The 20,690-nt window shown below is 40.6% G+C and overlaps 1 protein-coding gene across 1 annotated transcript; it reads left to right on the forward strand.

The window, feature by feature from the left end:
- Positions 1–9,339: 9,339 nt before the first annotated feature.
- Positions 9,340–12,031, forward strand: LOC147615004 (membrane protein PM19L-like). Its single transcript, XM_086780286.1, has 4 exons — positions 9,340–9,787; positions 9,903–10,080; positions 11,470–11,515; positions 11,803–12,031. The coding sequence occupies exons 1-4, from the start codon at positions 9,667–9,669 to the stop codon at positions 11,887–11,889; spliced, it is 432 nt and encodes a 143-aa protein (XP_086636412.1). The 5' UTR covers positions 9,340–9,666; the 3' UTR covers positions 11,890–12,031.
- Positions 12,032–20,690: the final 8,659 nt, after the last annotated feature.

Consider the following 20,690-nt stretch of genomic DNA (forward strand, 5'->3'; position numbering starts at 1 on the left):
TGGGGTTGATATATTACTTGTGAGCATTATGAAAAAACCTCTTCATTGGAGTTCCAATAGATTGGATCAGTCTCCAGAGCCTTGGTAATTAGCCAATTACTGCTTGGCTTAGCATGGTTCATTCCCTCATGTTATGGGTGTGAGCTCACATTGGATCCATAGGCCCAGTGGTGGCAAGGGTAGACGAGGGTTGGTGCTAGACCCATGGGATTAGATGGGGGTTGGTGCTTCTCTCGTGGATGCATTTGGCTAGTTGCGGAGATTGGTATGTAACTTTCTTGGTAGTTAGCCAATGACTGCTTGGCTTAGCATGGTTCATTCCCTCATGTTATGGGTGTAAGCTCACATTGGATCCATAGGCTCAGTAGTGGCAAGGGTAGACAGGGGTTGGTGCTAGACCCATGGGATTAGATGGAGGTTGGTGCTTCTCTTGTGGATGCATTGGCAAGGGTAGATAGGGGTTGGTGCTAGACCCATGGGATTAGATGGGGGTTGGTGCTTCTCTTGTGGATGCATTGGCTAGTTGCGGAGATTGGTATGTAACTTTCTTTGGTTAGATTTGGATGGTACACTAGATACCGAGGCCACACAAGCAAGTTAGCAATCAAAGGATTCATTCCAAGCATTGAGCCTTGGGAGAATTTCTTTATGTTTAAGATTTTCGATTGTATACGTCGTGGTGGTGGAGATTGGATGCTCAATTCACATTTCATCTTTATTAAGGTAGAGTTTAGGGCACCTTCCTCTTTGCTTATAGATCATCTTTTTTTTTTTCAGGTGCATTGTTTTCACGAGGGAGTGAGATCAAGGGATCCTTTCTCATAGACCCCCCTAGGACGCTCTTGGCACCTTTGTTTTCACGAGGGAGTGAGATCAAGGGATCCTTTCTCATAGGACCCTCTTGGCACCTTTGTGCCCCAGATTGGTTGAGATCACCCTACAGTTTGGGATGGGTCTTTTTTGGTTTCGACTTACAGTAATGATTTTGTATGGTCTATTTATACTTAATAGAAGTTTCTTTTCTACAAAAAAAAAAAGAAAAAAAGAAGTGCCATGACAATGGGTTGAAGGTGAAAAATGGTAGGTGAAGCTTCATTTTTAGGTGGCATCATAAACGTGGACGATGCCAATAGTCATTTGAGTGCCATGTTCAACATGTAGCTAGTGTGGGTGTTTTATTGAGCTAATCCCACATCCCTTCCAAATAAATGTGTTGACTTTGTTGACTTCTCATATATGCTTTTGGCTTTGGGAGAACTAATGAAAGTTATAATAAAGTCCATTGGCCCAAACTGGGTCCATGGGACCAAAACTAGAAAATGATGGATAAGGCCCGTTACACATACCCCACCGCCCATGTATGGGCAGGGGAGATTGCTTGCCTATGAATTATGGGCGATGGATACCCCCACCACATCAGCATCGGTAGGCCTAATACAATTCTGTTGGAAGATAAGCAAGGCATCTGCAAACACGTAAATTATCATGCAGTTGGGAAACATGTCACCCATCATGGGGTACATAATCGTCTTGACTTACTAACTATCTGCCATTTGCCTCAACAGTCTTCATTGAATGGTGACAATAGCTCACCTTTCATTGTTCCACTGAGCAATTGGGAGCACCATCTCAATATACGCAAATTCTTTTTTCATACAACCGATGGCATTCCTCTACAATCTACACAACTGTTGGCCCAAAACAACAGCTCAACAGTCTCATGTTCTCACGTTAGCTTGTTGAAGTTTGCGCATCTCAACCAAAATTATTGCAATGATAATAGTTAGCCAGATTCTCAAGCTCTATGACTCTAATTTTTTTTTCCGACTGACCCTAGACCCAAGATCCTCCCATGGTTTTCGTTTTTCATCGCTCGTAAGCACGCTTTCATTGCTCGTATGGGTACTTTTTTCCCACCCGCAAGCGATGAGCACTTGGTGGGCGTTTGAATCGAAGAACTCCCAGTCCCAAGAAAAACATCTCGCCACTTAGGACATCGGTAGTCCCATCCCGCTGCACACTCAGATTTTTGGAAAAAGTTGTTGGATAGCTTTCGGGCATCGAAGATTACACTGTTTATGTGGCAATTGACACATAGGAGCGTGGCAGTTGGCACGTGGTTGGCCATTGGAAGTAGACCAACATGTCTAAGATGTAGCATTATGTCCAAGATGTGGCCATCTCTGGGAGTCTCAGTGTCATTGTCTTTGGGATTTGCGCAAAGCCTCAGCAGGTTTGGCAGAGGATCTTACGCATTTTCACTAGGGATCAGTCCCCCGCCCGTATTGTTACGTGTGGCAAAGTTGCTTGGGTTGCTGAGGCCGGGTTGTTGAGGCAGCGGTTGTCACACCATGAGGAGGAAGTTGCGGGACTAGCCATTGTGGTCTCTCTCACCTTTGCATTTCTACACAATACCAGTTCCAGCTCCATCCACAGGTCTCGTTGGTTAGCAGGTTCTTGCAAGAGATGGGAGATTTGCAACAATATGGCTGCATGACAATATGGAGAGCTCGATGCAACAAAGCCATCCAAGGCACCTTCACCTTGCTAGCGGAGTCCGTTCAGAGCATTTGGCTCGATATCATTCATACCCTCAGTCGTCAGTGGGGGCAACTTTAGGGTGCCTTAGACCACATGCGAAAATGTTGAGAGGCTTTTCTGAGGATCTGGCATCATGGTCCCTTTCTGATTGATAGCGGTGGTGAGCCCACTCGGCATTACAGACCACTTGTCCCCCTCCTCCATTGTATGAGATAGCCTTCTCCTCCTCCTAGAGTGGGCAGCCAAAGGAGAAGAGCATCCTCCCATTTTAGGCATCTTGACTCTCATTTCACATTTGAGGATGAGTTTGTATGTAGCCACTTTGGCAGTTTTCTCGATAACTAATAGAAGGATCTTTTCCCCCAAAAAAAAACATCACACCACTTGAGCTACCACCTCATTGGCTCTACGATTTTGATTTAAGCAAGTTGTGTCTCATGTTACAAGCATGTTGGCCAGATAGATCTTTCATCTTTGCAAAGCAGTAGGCATCATGGTATTCACAACCAACATCATGGTCAACACAATTAATGTAGTCTCCACATAAATTTTACAATGGTATTAAAAAACCTTAGATTTTTCTACCTTCTGCAAGTGCATGGTCACTTGCACAGATTATCTTGGAGCTTGCTTAACATTTGAATAACTGCCTCATCTTGACAGAAGGAAAAATGCCTTTGTCGATAGTAATTGGATGAAATTATGAAGAAAATGTTTGTTCAAAATTGTCTTTTTCCTCTTGAACACATGGTGAGAAAGATTCTTGTCAAGTTCACTCAAAAAGTGCAAGGATTCTTGTTCAAAATTGCCTTTTCCTCTTCAACCCGCTCTTGCAAGTGCATGGTCACTTGCATAGAGATTATACTTAATTATAACAAAATTGTTTTTGTGCAAAAAGTCATAATGCAGAAAGGTCAAAAACCTCCTCAATGTATAGAAAAAGGAGTGCTCATCATTTTGACAAACACAACTAGCTCAGAGACTTATAAAATGGCAAAAATTTGAAGGTTGTGGGCTTTCCAAGCACAAGGAGCCTTTCTCGGCATTTCTTGCATCTTTTTAAAGATATAAACACACTCATTTTTCAAAGGTTCAAAACTTCAAATTATAATTGATAAATGCATTAAAAACATGTTGGTTGCATATTTAGGAGAGATTGAGCTTGAACAAGGAGATGAGAGCCAGGTTGACTGAGAGGTTGTGCGGTACCATCGTGCTAAGCCTGAGGGGAGGCGACTCTGTGTGTAGAGAAAAGATAACCATGCTGCAGCACAACACGTTGAGAGGAGAGAGGCCACATGACAACGTGCAGAACATGAGGAATAGCCTGTAGTGACAGTTTTTGATAAAGAAGTCGAGAGCTTTGGACAAGTTCCAGTGCTGTGTCTGTCAACAACATAGCCACTCTAGGAGACACGCCTCCAGATGACACAACCCACGGCTCCTCCAGTCCTGCCTGTCGGCCTGCTTGGTTTTATAAACGGGTTGACACACATGCATCACCCACTCTTTGTATTATAGTGGGCCAAGGATAGATTTCAGCCGTCTATATTTGTCTTTTTGACACATCTAAAGGTGCCACAAAGCCACCTGTAGGGGGCATTTTTTAAAGTGATCCTACCCTTTACACTTGTGAATATGACAAAATGAGCCCACTGAAATGTATCCTAAATGTGGAATGTATCCTAAATGTGGCCGAGAGATGCATCAGCATGATCGCGTGAGGCGAGATGCATCAACATGATCCTGTGAAATCCCGTTATAGTGGGCGAGATGCATATTTCCATGCATCACTTTCGCAGCATGATGTGTACATAAGGGTTTATTGCACGAGGATGGATGTATTGCATGGTGATGCGCATCAATGTGCACATTGACAAGTCACAAATAGATGTACAACCTTCCCAACATCTTCTTAATGATGTCCATGTTGACAATGATGTCTTATGCTATGCAATTTTTCGATAAAAATCAGTTCAACTTCAAGGTCATCCTTTTTTTCATTGGTTAGAAAAAAACTTTTTTCTGACATTGGAGCAATACATTGATTGAGTCTTTAGTTGTGTTTCCATAGGCATACATGCTTGTAGAGTTGGTACTTGATTATCACGACCATGTTTTCTTGGTTCATTATGGATGCCTCTTCACTATTTCTAGACTCTTTCCATCTCAAAGTCTATGCACTTGTGTGGGTTCTTATTAATGGAAATGAGCCCAAGCTATATTTGGATTTACTAAAGTGCTTGGCTAAAAATTTGTTACCTTCCATGCATGCTAGCTAATTCAAAGGTAAATTAGGCCAAAGCTACATGTGGACTAATCCATGCGGATTAGAAATGTCCTAAATCACATATGTTTTCTTTTTAAACCACGAGCAAACCACGTGGATTAGTGATTACTAACTCACACACAAATTAAGAGGGGATACTAATCCATATGTAGATAATTACAAGCAAATTAGTACCAAATCACTTGTCAATTAGCAAAATCAAACTAGGTTTAGCAAAAAACATAAGTAGATTATCCAAGTGTAGCATAGTAAATCCATACGTAGCTTAGCTAAGTTATATGTGGATTAAGCCTAATTTACCACATGTCAAAATTTCATTTCTATGTTGAGGATAAGAAAATCTTGGGCTCTTCATTCACATGCAGCTTAGTTAAGTCGCACATGGACGTGGTTTAAAACTTTTGCACTTCTTATGCAAATGATGGCTCATACTCCTAATGATAAATGACATAAAAATGCAAGAAATAAGAGAATATAACAAGATTAATGAAAGTTTTTATTGTTTTATTCATGAAATTAACAAGATTCACAACACAAATCCCAAAAGAGTACAAGCATATAGTTTTTTAATTGATTTCTTCATTATACTTATTGCAAATGCTTTGTACAATACTACCTCCTACATGATTCACAACACAAAACAAATAAAAAAGCACTTAGATCTACACACAAATCCATGAAATCTAATGTTTCCCTTAGACACCTAGCTAATATGACATCAATGAATTGAAATAAAATGCAATGCAAGTATGCTAAAGAAATTCTTCATGACATGCTCTAAAAATGTTTACCCTTGATAATGCAAGGGTCATTAGGTTGCTTCTTAGCCAAAATGCTCAAATCTTCTAGTGCTAGAAGCTACTCAAATTGAGTTCCCACGTTGTTGCCACTCAATTGTGGTTCTCCTTCCATTAGGTATGGAGCAATGCACATGGGAGAAGCTATGTGTGCACCTCCTAGTTTCACTCCCTTTCTTTCTTACTCATGTGTGATAGGACATTAGAGAAGAAGAGTATACAAGCTATGTGATAGGAATAGGCAAGATATTAGAGAACAAGCAAAGAACTCTCACACATTCATTGTCTCTATGAAGGCTTAAGGGTTACAATTACAAAATCAAACGAGAGAAGAGAGGAAAATTGTCTTACATAGTTTATAAGCCCTTTTACACAAGGTTGCTAGATAGTTTGTGACTCGAGGTTAGGAATGTTTGGTCTTATTTTTGGGCTCATTATGTTACAAGCTTTGATATCCAAGGTATGTGGCCATCCCAAGGATATGTACACACAGTGACATTACAAAGACATCTGTTGTAAAGGTAGACTAAATATTCTTGATGCTTGGCCACTGTAGACTTTAGGTGATCAAGGCACTCCATGTTTAAGCAAAAGAGTGTCTAATAACTAGTTTTGAATGTTTTCTTTTAATAATTGGTCAATTTTTCTCTATGTGAGCTTGTAGGCTTAACAAAAACCTCTAGTACCTTTCTTCAACTTGTTTCTTGCATTAGATTGGGCAGGTGATTTAGACATGCACTCAGTAAAAATATATATTTTTTCTCTTGGTTGTAATTCTTTGGTCAATAAGAAACAATCCATTGTTGCACTCTCATCAAAGAGAGGTGCTTTTGAGTCATTGTGGATAGAGAGGATTCTATAAGATATGGGTAAGGCATATAAGTAACCTTCTACAATGGTGCAATGTGGATAAAGAGGTTTCTATAAAAGCAGTCTACAATGGTGTAATTTGACAACCCTGGAGTTGCATGGCCATTGATGAGAATCATGTGTTTTACACATTGAGATTCATTATCGTTTTATGTGTGAGCTCATTATGTTTAGGGAGTTTGAGATGGTCTATAATACTTGATGTATGAGCACCTAAGAACTGCCTATTATAAACTCAAAAAACTGCCACAAAGAGCCTAATCTCAAAAACCAAGGGAAAGAATCATGAAGGTTGACTAAACATTAGAAGGTTATAATGGACTTACCATGGAAAAATTAAAATTTCAAAAATAGTTTTTTGCCACACAATCATAGGTGACAAACTTAAATTAATGAAGTAGATATGAATCAAATTAAGGTAGTTATAAATCCTAAAGGTGGAATCCATTCCTTACTAAGGGTGTATTGATAATCCAAATCTGTGCTATAATGCTATGCAAAGTTATTGAAGAGTATAGAAAGATAAAATGTATTTTAGCTGTAAGTTGTATAATTGGGCACATGCGTGCGTAGAGAGAGGCCGTTGTCCGCTAGGCTCCTCCCTCCCATGCACACCACATAAATATGGAGGGACGAGAGAGGCCAAGTGTTCGTTTTTACATATATACCCATGATGCCTAGATACACACATTTCATATGGGACTATGCTAATCTAGGTGGCTCGACCAAGTCGACATCTTCGACCAAACCCCCCCTGACAGTTAAGACGTGAATACTTGGAGGCATTGACAAGATCCGATTTAGAGGCTTTCTCGCACAATTAATTATGTCATGATTAGTACCCTTAGTTTACCCACATAGCCTTTTTCTAGCCCAACAATTACACATGGCACGACAACAAGCTTGACCACCTACTCATATATGCATTCTACCTTAGTGCCACGAGCTCCATCATGAATGGCAAGAGGTCAAATAGCTCTACCACCAGTTTGTCTAGGAGGAAATGTACCCCGTAGCTTTGATACCATGTAAGTTTTATTGGGTGCATGCATGTGGAGCCCTACCCCTCCCTCCCATCCACTTCATCCCATGTACAGCACATAAATGGTGGAGGGATGAGAGAGGCCAAGCGTCCTTTTTTATATATACCCACAATGCTTAGACACACACATTATATATAAGACTATACTAATCCAGGTGTGGCATGGCCAGGTCAATAGCTTCGAGCACTAGTTTGGTTGTAAGACCTAGTAGTGGATGCCTCTACATTTAAATCGAATGTCTCAATTTAGAGATTCCTAAAGAACAACAAAAATCAAGGATTTCTTTATAGCAATGTTGCAAGGTTGACGAGAGGGGATTGGAGAGGGGAGGATGTGAAGTTAGTGTGGGTGTGTGCATGAGTGGGTGGGGAGTTTGATAGATCTTCCATTGCTAAGTTATACATAGAAGTAGATATACTAGTATGTTACATGGAGTGAATATGCCTTTACAATAAAGCAATGTATTTGTAGAGATAGAAGTAGATATACTAGCATGTTACATGGAGTGAATATGAAGCCTTGTACAATAAAGCAATGTATTTATATGTTATTAACATGCTACTCAAGTATATTAAGACTATTGCATGGATTTGTGCCACATGGCAATTTGTGGTTACTTCATATTTGTGTACAATTTGTATCTTATTATTAGACTCAAGACTCAAGTATATTCTAGACCCACTATACATTATATTGAGACATCAAGGTTGCCATGTGGCAGATCCAAAATGTATATCAGAGAAAGCTATAGAACCTTGAATAAGAAAGTGACGCTCACATTGTACAAAAATTTGTTGTTTTGTTCTTTAAAAGACTAAATATTAGGGAGAAAATGTAATTAAAAATACCAAATAATTAAATACCTTTCTACTATTCGTGATTAATTTTTCAGATGCTATTCATGATTGCTTAATGAGAGCTTTTAATTTATGATGTTTATTTTGGTTACTAGTAAAGCCTCTAGCCCTCTGTTTAGTGGACTCCAAGATAGTACACCATACTAGTATAGATTATGAAAGCATATTGCATTAGGTTACAAAAATCTAAGAAAGAAGAAGTGTATGAGAATTCCATCCAAATCTTATGATAACCGTTGATGGTGAATTTCTTGTATGAATGATAGCCCTAAATTCAATTGTTGGTCTCCCATTGTAGGTGCATGTGAAACTCTCTCTCTCTCTCTCTCTCTCTCTCTCTCTCTCTCTCTCTCTCTCTCAATTCTTCAAGGGGAACAAACTACTTGTAAGATTGAAGAAGCCTTGAACTTAATCGTAGGCCTTCTGAAATCTCTGTCTCTCTCTCTCTCTCTCACACACACACATTCACTGTTGGTTGAGATCTTCTTTTTCTACAAAACCATTAAAAATCAAGACACATAATCAACTTTTTTTCTTGATGGAGATCTTTTTTTAAATTAATATTATACTAATGAAAACATCAAATCAAGCCTATAAAGAACTGCTCTCTTTTTTTTTTGATGTTGTGGTTATAATGACGGTGATCTAGGTGAGAGCATTGTGATAAGCAGTGGGTCCAACCCAAGAGAGCATTGTGATATTTAGTGGGGACCCGTTCTGCTTTACTTGCTGCATGCCCCTTGTACACTCGTGCCCCACATGACAAAATAAAATGACATATATTCAAAGCCAATGTTGTGGAAAGGGCAAGAATAATGAGAATAATAGTGTATGACAAGGGCAAGAATAATGTAGAGATATGAGGTGGAAAGTAACGATATAGACTTGGAAGGCTAGAGAAGAAAGGATGTTGTTGCCTCGTGAGAGATGCCCAAACAAAACCAAACAGCTCTCGTACTCACTTTAACTTTAAGCCGTCTGAGTCTTCATCTTACTTATCGCCCACGCTTGTCGCCATAGCTCAACAGCTTCATCCCTACCCATACCAATAGCCATAGCCAAAATTCTCTCAAAGCTTTGAACCTCAGCCAGATCTTCGCCTAAGATTAAGCTTCAATAATAGTAATCTGAGCTTAATTATCGCCCTTGTCGCCATAGCCAAAGCTGTGGCTCAACAGCTTCGTCCATAGCCATAGCCATAGCCAAATTCTCTCGAGCCAGATCCTAACCTAAGCTTGAGCTTCAATAATATTAATCTGAACGTAATCATGGCTCGAAGGCTCCTCGATCGATCTCTGATTGCTCCGATTCTCCTTCTAAACTTCGCTCTGTTTATGGTCGTGCTGGGCATTGCAGGGTGGGCGCTTGACAGCATGATGGACGGCGTGCGTAAGTTCATCTCTGTGTGTGTGTGTGTGTGTGAGAGAGGAGATCATTCTTTGGACATAATATTATTGAGGCGCGGGATTGAAGATAATGAGTTGTGGGTGATTGTTGACTGCAGCTACGTTTGGAAATCAGGCCACCTACAACTTCGTGGTATTCTCTCTCATCGCGGGGGCCGTGGGTGTGGCGTCGATCATAGTCGCCCTTCACCTGATCAGGAATTGGAGTAATGAGAGTGCTGCCGCCAGTAGCTCTTCCGCTATCATAGCCTGGTTGCTGCTGCTCATTGCCTTTGGGTAACCCCATGCATCATTAATTCCTCCTCCTCCTCCTCCTCCTCCTCCTCCTCCTCCCGCTACTCCTCTCTCTCTCTCTCTCTCTCTCTCCCCTCCTCCTCCTCCTCCTCCTCCTCTCTCTCTCTCTCACTCACGCGGCTAATGCATGGAGGCAAGCTTGATTTCTCTGTCAGGGGTAAAATAAGGGTTTTGGTAGAGGCATCGATTAAGAGAATTCTTCCTTGAAAAAACAATCAAAATTTGTGGGTATTCCTTATTTTGAATGATGCTATAAGAGAGAGAGAGAGAGAGAGAGAGAGCATGCAAGATTTCTCTAATTTACAAGCAGCTGAGAAGATGCAAGCATTTTTTAGCTATCAAAATCATCCCAGTAATTCTCTTAGAAAAAAATGGCAAAATTCAAATACATCACTATATCCTACCAAAGATTTGAATGCATCACTATAACCTACCAAAGGTTGCTTGGAAATGTTCCCTTCCTTCTTGTTTCTTTTTTTATAACCAATGCCCTTTTGGGGAGAGTTCTTGTAAAAGAGGCCTTAGGGTCTTGACATATCAAGAAATGATGGATCTAGATGTAGGCCTTAGGATCTTTACATACTAAGAAATGATGGGCATGCATGGACAAGTTTGATTGCATGTCCATGCTCTGTCAATTCCTTGTTTATCAAACCCTTAGGGATACTCAAGGTCAATGTAAACTTTTACCAATGTAAAGCAAAGGTGCATGTTTTGATTCATAATAAATCATATAGATTAGAGATGTCTAGGTCTAGAACCAAGTCTAGGCTTTTTCTTTTTCTTTTTCATATTTAAGGTTCTCTTTGGTTACACTTCCCAACCTCTCTTTCTCTCTCAACACACACCCCCCCCACACACACACATGTACACACGCTCACTCACTCACTCACTCACTCACTCACATGCATGTGCACACACATTCACAATTCAAATTCAAGGTTTCCCTTCCAAACAGCACAGTTATCTTGTTGTTTTAAATCAATGGTGTGACATATAAAGGGTTTTTTTTTACCATTTTGAAAGTGTTTCTCTTACACGCATGCAATGCCTGCTATGTAGAGATGTCTTGATTACATTGCCTTATATTATATTATTTGAAACACTCAATAATCCGTAATTTGTGTGATCTTCAATAAGTTAAGTTTATATATATTAGATTGTCTTATATTATATTATTTGAAATATTCACTCAATAATCCGCAATTTGTGTGATCTTCAATGAGTTAAGTTTATGTATGTATATATATATATATATATATATATATATATATATATATATATATATATATATATATATATATATATATATATACTTGGCAACTGAATTAATTTTGAGTATTAACATATACATTCACTACAATGATGTAGATTGGCTTGCAAGGAAATTGATGTTGGAAATACTGGCACAACTTTGGTAAGGATTATCCCTTCTCTTAGGCCTTAAAAATGTTTTGCATGGTGGTTTTACTTGTCCTAGTCCCCTCTTAGATAGTATCATGATGGAAAAGTTTGTGTAAATGTGTAACTATCTTTCATTCCCATTTGGTACTGTTTAGTTTTCAATCATTTTTTAAGGAGTGCATAACACAATTGAGGCATGTAGGAGCATTAGTAAAGGTTAGAAAATGTTTGAAATTCAAATTATTATTTTGCATTCTTTGAGTTCAAATCTCTCGTCCCTTAACTCTCTCTCATATGCAGAAATTTATGGAGGCTTTTGTGATCATTGTCACTGCCACACATGGACTTTACTTATTGGTGCTACATGCTGACTCCTTGGGCATATGAAGAAAATGAATACACATTAACAATTGCTTGACATTAGTGTATTGTGATAAAAATTCTTTGTATACTAATAGGCATGATCATGTTTATTTTTCAATGACAATTGGATTCATTTTAAATTACGTATATAAAATGCTTTCATGTCTGCTTTGGGTGTGTATCATCATTTAACCATGGCATTTAATTATGGATCTCTTTAGGAGGCATTTAATCATGGACCTCTTAAGGAGGCTTTCATGTCTACTTTAGGTTTGTATTATCATTTAATTGTGGCATTTAATCATGGACCTCTTAAGGAGGCATTTTGTTTTGAGTGCAATGTGACCTTCATAAGAAAAAGGTCATCTTGGTTGTGTTGGGTCACCCCATCGGCTAGGTGCTAGTGAAGTATGGAAGGATCTATCATCAAAAATTGGCCTTGTAGATATGGAGTTTGTGTTCTTATTTTGTTTTCAAAATTGTTTTCTAAGTGTAAGATCTATCCCAAAAAAGAACATGGAAAAGAAGCTCAAACAAGAAATGAAATCTAAATGAAATGCTATCATAATCTTAGAAATCTTAGAGGCTTTCTTTCAATTTGGATAACGTTATAATGCATGGCAATGAGCCCCAAGGAAGGCTACAAAAGGTTAAGGATCATTGCAAAAAAAATCTCTAGCTCAAAACATGTTCTTGAGGGGTACATTTCCATACTACAAGAAGTCTACTGCTTTTTTTGCCAATATTACTTTTTGCATTTATGGGTGCCAATGTTTGCTAATAACCATAGATTTTTGTGTTGCTACAATGGCTAATAAGTGGCACTATCATGGAATCTCTGCTCCTCTAAACTTACCCAGTCACATGAATTCACTAATAAGTGGACATTAGCTTTTATTATCATATTACGCTTTTATGGGTGCCAAATTTAGCAAAAACCACATAGAAATTTGTGTTTCCATAATTGCCCATACGTGGCACTACCATGGAGCCTCCACTCTTCTAATTTTTTTTGGAACATTCGATTTTTTTTCCTCGAATTATTATATTTTGCTCTAATGGGTGATAACATTAGCACTCCGAATAACCATAGATATTTGTGTGGCTATAATGACCAATAAATGGCACTACACTTCCACTCTTCTAAACTCACCACTTATGTGAATTCAGTAATACGTGGAATAGGTAATAAGGGGAACTACTATAGATCCTTTACTTTTCTAAACTTACCTACTCACTTGTATTACCTACATTCATATTCACCTACCCACTCACTTGTATTATCTACCTTGATATTCACCTACCTTTATAAAGCCCCCTACCCACCTTCATCTTCACCTACCTTTATTCACTTAACTACCCACTCACTTGTATTACCTACCTTTATAAAGCCCCCTTTACTCTTCTAGAGTATTCACCTTTATAAAGCCCCCTTTATAAACCCACTCACTTGTATTCACCTACCTTTATAAAGCCCCCTTTAGAAAAATCAAGGTTATAAGGAAAACCAACCCATAGGACTAAACACAATGTTGTTTTGAAAGCAATCCAAATATACATTTGAGATATGGAAGGGGTGGCCCCCTAGTTGGCTGGGTTGCTCTATTGATGACAAGGAGACGTTCCTTGATGAAGGTCATCAAAACTACATGTGTGCCTACCATTGCTATTGCATTGGGATGCTTTGAGGAGGCCACATGATATCTAAGGGCCTCTGAGAGGATCCATCAAGTCCCCTGATTTGGAAATCTTTCCATGGCTCCTCCTTGGGCTGCAATCCATGCACATGATCAGCTTGCCCAAAAGGGCCCCTACTTGGGGTCATGCGATCTATCAAGGTTTAGGCCTCCCTGAGCTCAAGGTATGATCATTACATGCCATGCCACCTTCGCCTAAGTTGGGCAACAACCATCTCCTCTAGAAAAAAAGAAAGTTTTGAATCAAACACTTGCACATGTCAAGAATGATAGAAAGACCAACATTGGTTACCACCACCACTTGCCCTAAGAATATTATGAATATACTTTTTTTATTAAGAATGTCAAGACACACACAATCAATTTCTCTTCTTTATTAAGTTTCTTTTTATTTTACTATTATAATATAAGAAACATCATGACGATGGACCTACAAAGAAGCATGCAAGAGAACACGATGACATGCTTGCTAGCACATTGCTACTAGCACATCAAGATTGTAAGGCAACACATGGATGTGCATGAACAAAGTGGATCCTCAAAAACCAATAAGGTATTACACAACAAATGAAGCATTAAGATTAAGGTAGGAAGAGACGCCTAATGAGACTTGGGTGGTGTAGAGTAAGCAACTCGACAACAAATATGAACATACAAAAAGTCCTAACAAAAGAAGATATACCTATACTAGATGTTACACCAAAGACACGTGCAATGGGTGCCAAGGATGATGTTGAATTATATATAATCTTAAGGCTAATGTGAATAATCTCGATTACATCTTTAGTGGCCCAAATTATGTGCGAAGTCATGTAGAGTTTGATGTTTGAGCACCCAAGAACCGCCTATTATAAACTTAAAAAAAGGCCACAAAGAGCCTAATCAAAAACCAAGGGAAAGAATCATGAAGGCTGACTAAACATTATAAGGTAGAAAGGACTTAACATGGAAAAATTACAATTTTGAAAATAGTTTTTGCCACACAATCATAGGTGACAAACTTCAATTAATGAAGTAGATATGAATCAAATTAAGGTAACTATAGATCCTAAAGGTGGAATCCATTCCTTACTAAGGGTATAAACCAAATCTTTGCTATAATGTTATGCAAAGTTATTTAAGAGTATGGTAAGAGAAAAACTCATTGATAATAGAAGCAAAAGTTTATGTATTGTAAGTTGTATAATTGGGCACATGCACATAGAGGCTATTGTCCGCTAGGCTCCCTCCCATCCACCTCATATCCCATGCACACCACATAAATGTTGAGGGATGAGAGAGGCCAAGTGTCCCTTTTTACATATATACCCATGATGCCTAGATACACACATTTCATATGGGACTATCATCCTAATCTAGATGGCTTGACTAAGTTGATAGTTTCCAACATCCCTGTTGATAGTTAAGACGTGAATACCTTGAGACATTGATGAGATCTGCCTTAGAGGCTTCCTTGCACAATTGATTATGTCACGATTAGTACCCTTAGTTTACCCACATTGCCTTTTTGTAGCCGAATGATTACATATGGCATGACGACAAGCTTGTCCACCTACTCATACATGCATTCTGGTCGTATTACCAAACGAGCTCCATCATGAATGTTGAGAGGTCGAATAGCTCTACCACTAGTCGATTAGCACCACCAGTCTCTGTCTGTGAGCAAATCTACCCCCTAGCTCTGATACCTTGTAAGTTATATTGGGTGCATGCACGTTTAGCTAGGCCCTCCCTCCCATCCACTTCATTTCCCATGTGCACCACATAAATGTGGAGGGATGAGAGAGGCCAAGTGTCCCTTTTTACATATATACCCACAATGCTTAGACACACATTACATATGGTACTATACTAATCCAGGTGGCATGGCGAGGTCAATAGCTTCTAGCAGTAGCTTGGTTGTAAGACATAGTAGTGGATGCCTCTACATTTAAATTGAATGTCTCAATTTAGGGATTCCTAAAGAACAGCCACCAAAATCAAGGACTTCTTTATAGCAATGTTGCAAGGTTGACGAGAGGGCATTGGAGAGGGGAGGATGTGAAGTTAGTGTGGGTGTGTGCATGAGTGGGTGGGGAGTTTGATAGATCTTCCATTGCTAAGTTATACATAGAAATAGATGTACTTATATATTACATGGAGTGAATATTAAGCCGTACAATAAAGCAATGTATTTGTAGATATAGAGGTAGATATACTTACATGGAGTGAATATGAAGCCTTACAATAAAGCAATGTATTTGTATGTTATTAGACATGCTACTCAAGTATATTAAGACTACTACATGGATTTGTGCCACATGGGAATTTGTGGTTACTTTATACTTGTGTACAATTTGTATCTTATTATTAGACTCAACACTCAAAGTATATGCTAGATCCACTACACATTATATTGAGACCTCAACGTGGACTTTTTGCCATGTGGCAGATCCAAAATGTATATTTGAGAAAGCTATACAATCTTGATCAAGAAAGTGATGCTCACATTGTACAAAACTTTGTTGGTTTGTCCTTTAAACGGCTAAACATGAGGGAAAAACTGTAATTAAAAATACCAAATGCTTAAATACCTTTCTACTACTCATGATTGATTTTTTAAGATGCTATTCATGATTTCTTAATGAGATATTTTAATTTATGATGTTTATTTTGGTTAGTACCAAAGCCTCTATCCCTCTCTTTAGTGGATTCCACAGTAGTACACTGTACTCGTATAGACTATGAAAGCATATTGCATTAGGTTACGAATATCAAAGAAAGCATAAGTGTGTGAGAATTCTATCCAAATCTTATAATAACCATTGTTGATGGTGAATTTCTTGTACGACTATTGACCTAAATTTAATTGTGGGTCTCTCATTGTAGGTGCATGTGAATCTCTCTCTCTCTCTCATAATCCTTCAAGGGGAAAAAACTACTTGTAATACTGAAGAGGCATTAACGTAATTGTAGGCCTTCAAATCTCTCTCTCTCTCTCTCTCTCTCTCTCTCTCTCTCTCTCTCTCTCTCACACACACACACACACACACACACACACACACACACACATGTGTGTGTGTGTAAGTCTCTCTCTCTCTCTCTCTCTCTCTCTCTCTCATAATCCATTAATGGGAAAAAACTACTTTTAAGATTAAAGAAGCCTTGAACTTAATCGTAGGCCTTCCAAAATCTCTCTCTCTCTCACACACACACACATGTGTAAGTCTCTCTCTCTCTCTCTCATAATCCTTCAAGGGGAACAAACTACTTGTAAGATTGAAGAAGCCTTGACCTTAATCATAGGCCTTCCAAAATCTCTCTCTCTCTCTCTCTCTCTCTCTCTCTCTCTCTCTCACACACACACACACACACACACCTAATTTCATCAAGCGAGAGTACAAGAATTTCTCTCAATTCTTGCAATCTTACTCTAAAATGTAGAAATTAAAACCTTCACCACATCAAGAAAGGCCAGCTGGAGACTTTTCATCTTCAAGGGTAATGGGTGGAAACACCTTTATATGAAATTGAGAGTTTTAAGACAAAGGAGAGTAGTATCATGATAAGCTGGCTACTTCGTGGTAGTTTGGAATGAAGTGGGACATTTTTGAGGTTCCCAAATTCGTGTCCGGGTATCTTGGGCAAGTTAAACTTATGACCAATCACACACTGTCAAGCTACCATAGTCACATATCTCGGTCAAGATATGTGGTGGCCATGTAGATTCGAGAAGATTTGCCATGTGTCAGGTGAAAATCTGAAAGGTGTTTTGAGTCCGTGTACATATGGTGTGCATGGTATGCAATAAAACTTTGCCCTGAATGCCCTGGCAAATGTACAGAGCAAATGGTTTTGCAGTGAGCTGGTATGCGTATCGTTTTTTTTGGGAGCAGATGCTTGAGATTTGGAAGTTTTTTATTGCAGCAGTATGGTGTGTGGGTGGTTGCCAAATGCATGGCACCGACTGTGATGGTCATGTTTGGTAAGTTGATGCTGCTGACTATGAGCTGTGGGCAGATATTGCATCTGTTTTGGAAGGAAAGTATGGGTGTTGCACGTTAACTTGAAGCATAAGGAAAGCAAGGCAATGAAGGGTGGGTGGCCATCATTTTGAGGCTTTAAGAAATAATAAATAATATATACCACAAGTTGCCAGCTTGTAGCTACGTGGAGATTTGACATGGCTGCCAGCAAAGACGTCTGGAAGGCTGGCGAAGATGCAAAGCGAGTAGGAAGGTGTGGCTGCCTCGTTGAAAAAAAAGGCGCCCGGGTGATCGTGCGAAGGGAGACGCGAGCAGAGTGGAGAGACTGCGTTGAGCAGAGGCACTGCAACAGTAGACGGCACGAAGAGGAAGTAGCTGTTGGTGCTCGAGGGTCGCTCTGGAGTGCAGCTACTACAGACGTGAAGAAGGAAGGTGGCCGCCTCCAGGTACAGGAGCTGGTAGCGACTGGGGAGGCTGGCGAGGGAGAAACGCCCTGGTGATTCAGCGCAGAGCTGTAGCGAAGGCAGCCACAGGTGTGAAGGGAGCAAGCAGTCGATCGGTGTGAAGGGAGCAAGCAGTCGGTCGGTGGTGTTGCCGCCTGGAGCGAGGGTTGACGGGCTGGCGAGTCGGGGTTTTTGAAGTGGAAAAGGCAGACGCCTAGAGGGAGAGACGTGGCTCTCGATGGAGCGAGCAGGCACCGAACGAAGACAAAGTAGCCGCCCTGTAGAAGACGGCTTGGGAGTTGAAGGTGCTGCAGCGAGTGTGGAGAGCAAGACAGTCGAGCTGTTAGCAAGGGACTGAAGTTGAGGGTGCAAGGGTTGGATGCAAGAGGAAGGTGCTGCGTTGAGCAGTTGATGCTGGTGCTGAAGAGATTGTGCAGAGGCTGACAAGCAAGGAAAGCTGCAGAGGCTCTGTGGGTTGGCGAAGCTGCTGGTCACGACACACAGAGAGTGAGAGCTACTGAAGGAGGGTTGCTGGTGGGGCGCCCTCTGAAGAGAGGAGTGGCTCGTTTTGTGTGGGCGATGACTGTAGGCATGCTGACGAGAGAGAGAGAGAGCCTAGAGTACAATGTAGAGTTGGAAGCCGTCTCAAGTGTCACTGGCACGTAAAGCAGCTGTGCAGAGGTGGCTGGTAGTGCCGAAGACAGGTGAGAGGGGCCAGTACCATAAGGGTCCAGGGCTGGTGAAGAGTGCAGAGACCGGGAGACAGAGGCTTGGTTGTCAGACGCGAGGGTGAATTCCCTTGGCAGTAAATCCTGGCCAGAGTCCTGGTTTTTGGTGTTATTGCTGAGTTTTATGGTGTATGGTGCTATGTATGTTTTTGCTAAATGATCAGTTGTCTGTGTTGGTTTTGAGCTATCTTTATGGTGTGGGTGGGTGGTGGCCGGTGGTGCCTCCGTTGTGTTTGTATTTTCCAAGTTTTGGGAGGTGAAGGGCTATAGAGGCAATGGTCTTTCTTCTTTTTTTTTTCACCTCACATTCTTCTGGTGCCCCCACTCTGAGGATAGCTCAGGGATTGTTCGACTGAGGAGAGCTCAGGTATTTCTCTTACGAGGGTGTATGCCCCAGAGTGAGAGATTGAAGGAAGGTGTTTCCAGGTGTTTTTCTTTGGATTTGAAGTGAAGCTTGGGGATCAAAATGATGTCGTATCCAGAGTTTTTGGTGGTCCTAATGAAGATGTAGCAGATTTTCTTGAAAGGATGGAGGTTGCATGCATAAGCAATCACATCAATGAGCCGGTACAGGTATTGCGGTTGCTGAATATATGTTTGAAGGGGGATGCAAGGATTTGGTACAGAGCTTATGAGGAGTCATTGAGGGTTGCTGTTCCATGTATTGATATGACTGAGGATGGATTGAAGACTGCACTTTTGAACAGGTTCAAGAAGGTTGAGGATCCAGATAAAGTTTGGCATGAAGTGCAGGGGTTGACACAGGGTGAATTGGAGCCAATTGATGATTATGTGAAGAAATTTTCTTTGTTGTGGGAGACTTTGTGCAGGGCTTTGGGGGAGGATCAAGTACCTCCGGACATGATGAAGAAGGATCATTTTATTGTAGGATTGAAGGGAGGCATTCACTGGAAGGTTAAATTAAAGAAGCCGAGGTCTTATGAGGATGCAGTGGAGATTGCCAGATCAAAGGATTGGAAATTGTAACGGATGAACCAGCTGTGGGGATGGTTCCAGTGGCAGTGAGGCCTGAGATGAGAAGGGTAGAAGTGGTACCGATGAGAAGGGTAGAAGTGGTACCGATGAGAACCGTGCTGGAAAGAGTGCAACCGACAGAAGCTCAGGTGAATAATGCTATACCACATGGGGACAAGGTTAGCAGCTACAACTACAGCTTCTGATGAAAGGCTTCAACAGGACATGAGGCAAATGGTGGATTGTATGAAGAATCTGAGTTTGAAAATGATGGAGAACACAGGTGGTGGACGTGGCCGAGGTAGAAGTTATAATCAGGAAGGGGTTGAAGGTGTCAGACAGCAGGCTATGGAAGTGGTCGTGGTTTTGGCAGGGGTAGACGGTTTATTCCTACATGCTGGAATTGTGGTGAACTTGGACATCTAAGTACAGACTGTGATAAGCCTCAGCGAATGGGGGGTGATATGTATCCCTTACCCTCTCAGATTCCCAACAGGGCAAATGATTATGGAATTGAAATTAAAGATGAAGCAGGGACCAGTGGATTGACAAATGAGGAGAAAGGTAAAACTAAGGTGATAGATGTGGTCACCCTTGAGAAGACGAAGGAGACAGAAGCTGATGTGATGCCTTTGGGGAAACGGATGCCACAGGAAAGGGAAAGCAGGGATGCTGTAGGGCCTAGCAAGAAGAAAGGTAAAGTGAAGGAAGGAGAGGATGTAAAGGTCAAGTAGAAGCAAAAGTCTCGTAGGAAGTTTCAGGTGACTGATTTTCCACTGGGGGTTGGGCAGAAAAGCTACAATTTACAGGAGGACATGGCTGGAAGGATTGATGATACGACCAGTAGCACCACTACTAGCGAGGGAATAGATGACATTTCATCCAGTAAGGAGGATGCAGAGATGGATGCCTTGGTTATTGATGAGGAAGTGCTTGGAGATGAGGTTGTCTAACAGGAAGAGGCCATACAGGAAGAATCCGAGGAGGTACAAGTGAATCATGAGCAAAGGTATGCAT

Source organism: Cibotium barometz, chromosome 41, assembly GCF_041138505.1.
Source record: "Cibotium barometz isolate CiBa-2024 chromosome 41, ASM4113850v1, whole genome shotgun sequence".
In the NCBI taxonomy this organism is placed as follows: domain Eukaryota; kingdom Viridiplantae; phylum Streptophyta; class Polypodiopsida; order Cyatheales; family Cibotiaceae; genus Cibotium; species Cibotium barometz.

What these genes read in the sequence shown, in the direction of transcription:
- LOC147615004 (XM_086780286.1), top strand. Translation starts at nt 9,667, where the DNA reads ATGGCTCGAAGGCTCCTCGATCGATCTCTGATTGCTCCGATTCTCCTT. An exon ending in CAGCATGATGGACGGCGTGC is followed by an intron (nt 9,788 to 9,902) that starts GTAAGTTCATCT and finishes TGTTGACTGCAG; the next exon opens with CTACGTTTGGAAATCAGGCC. An exon ending in CTGCTGCTCATTGCCTTTGG is followed by an intron (nt 10,081 to 11,469) that starts GTAACCCCATGC and finishes ACAATGATGTAG; the next exon opens with ATTGGCTTGCAAGGAAATTG.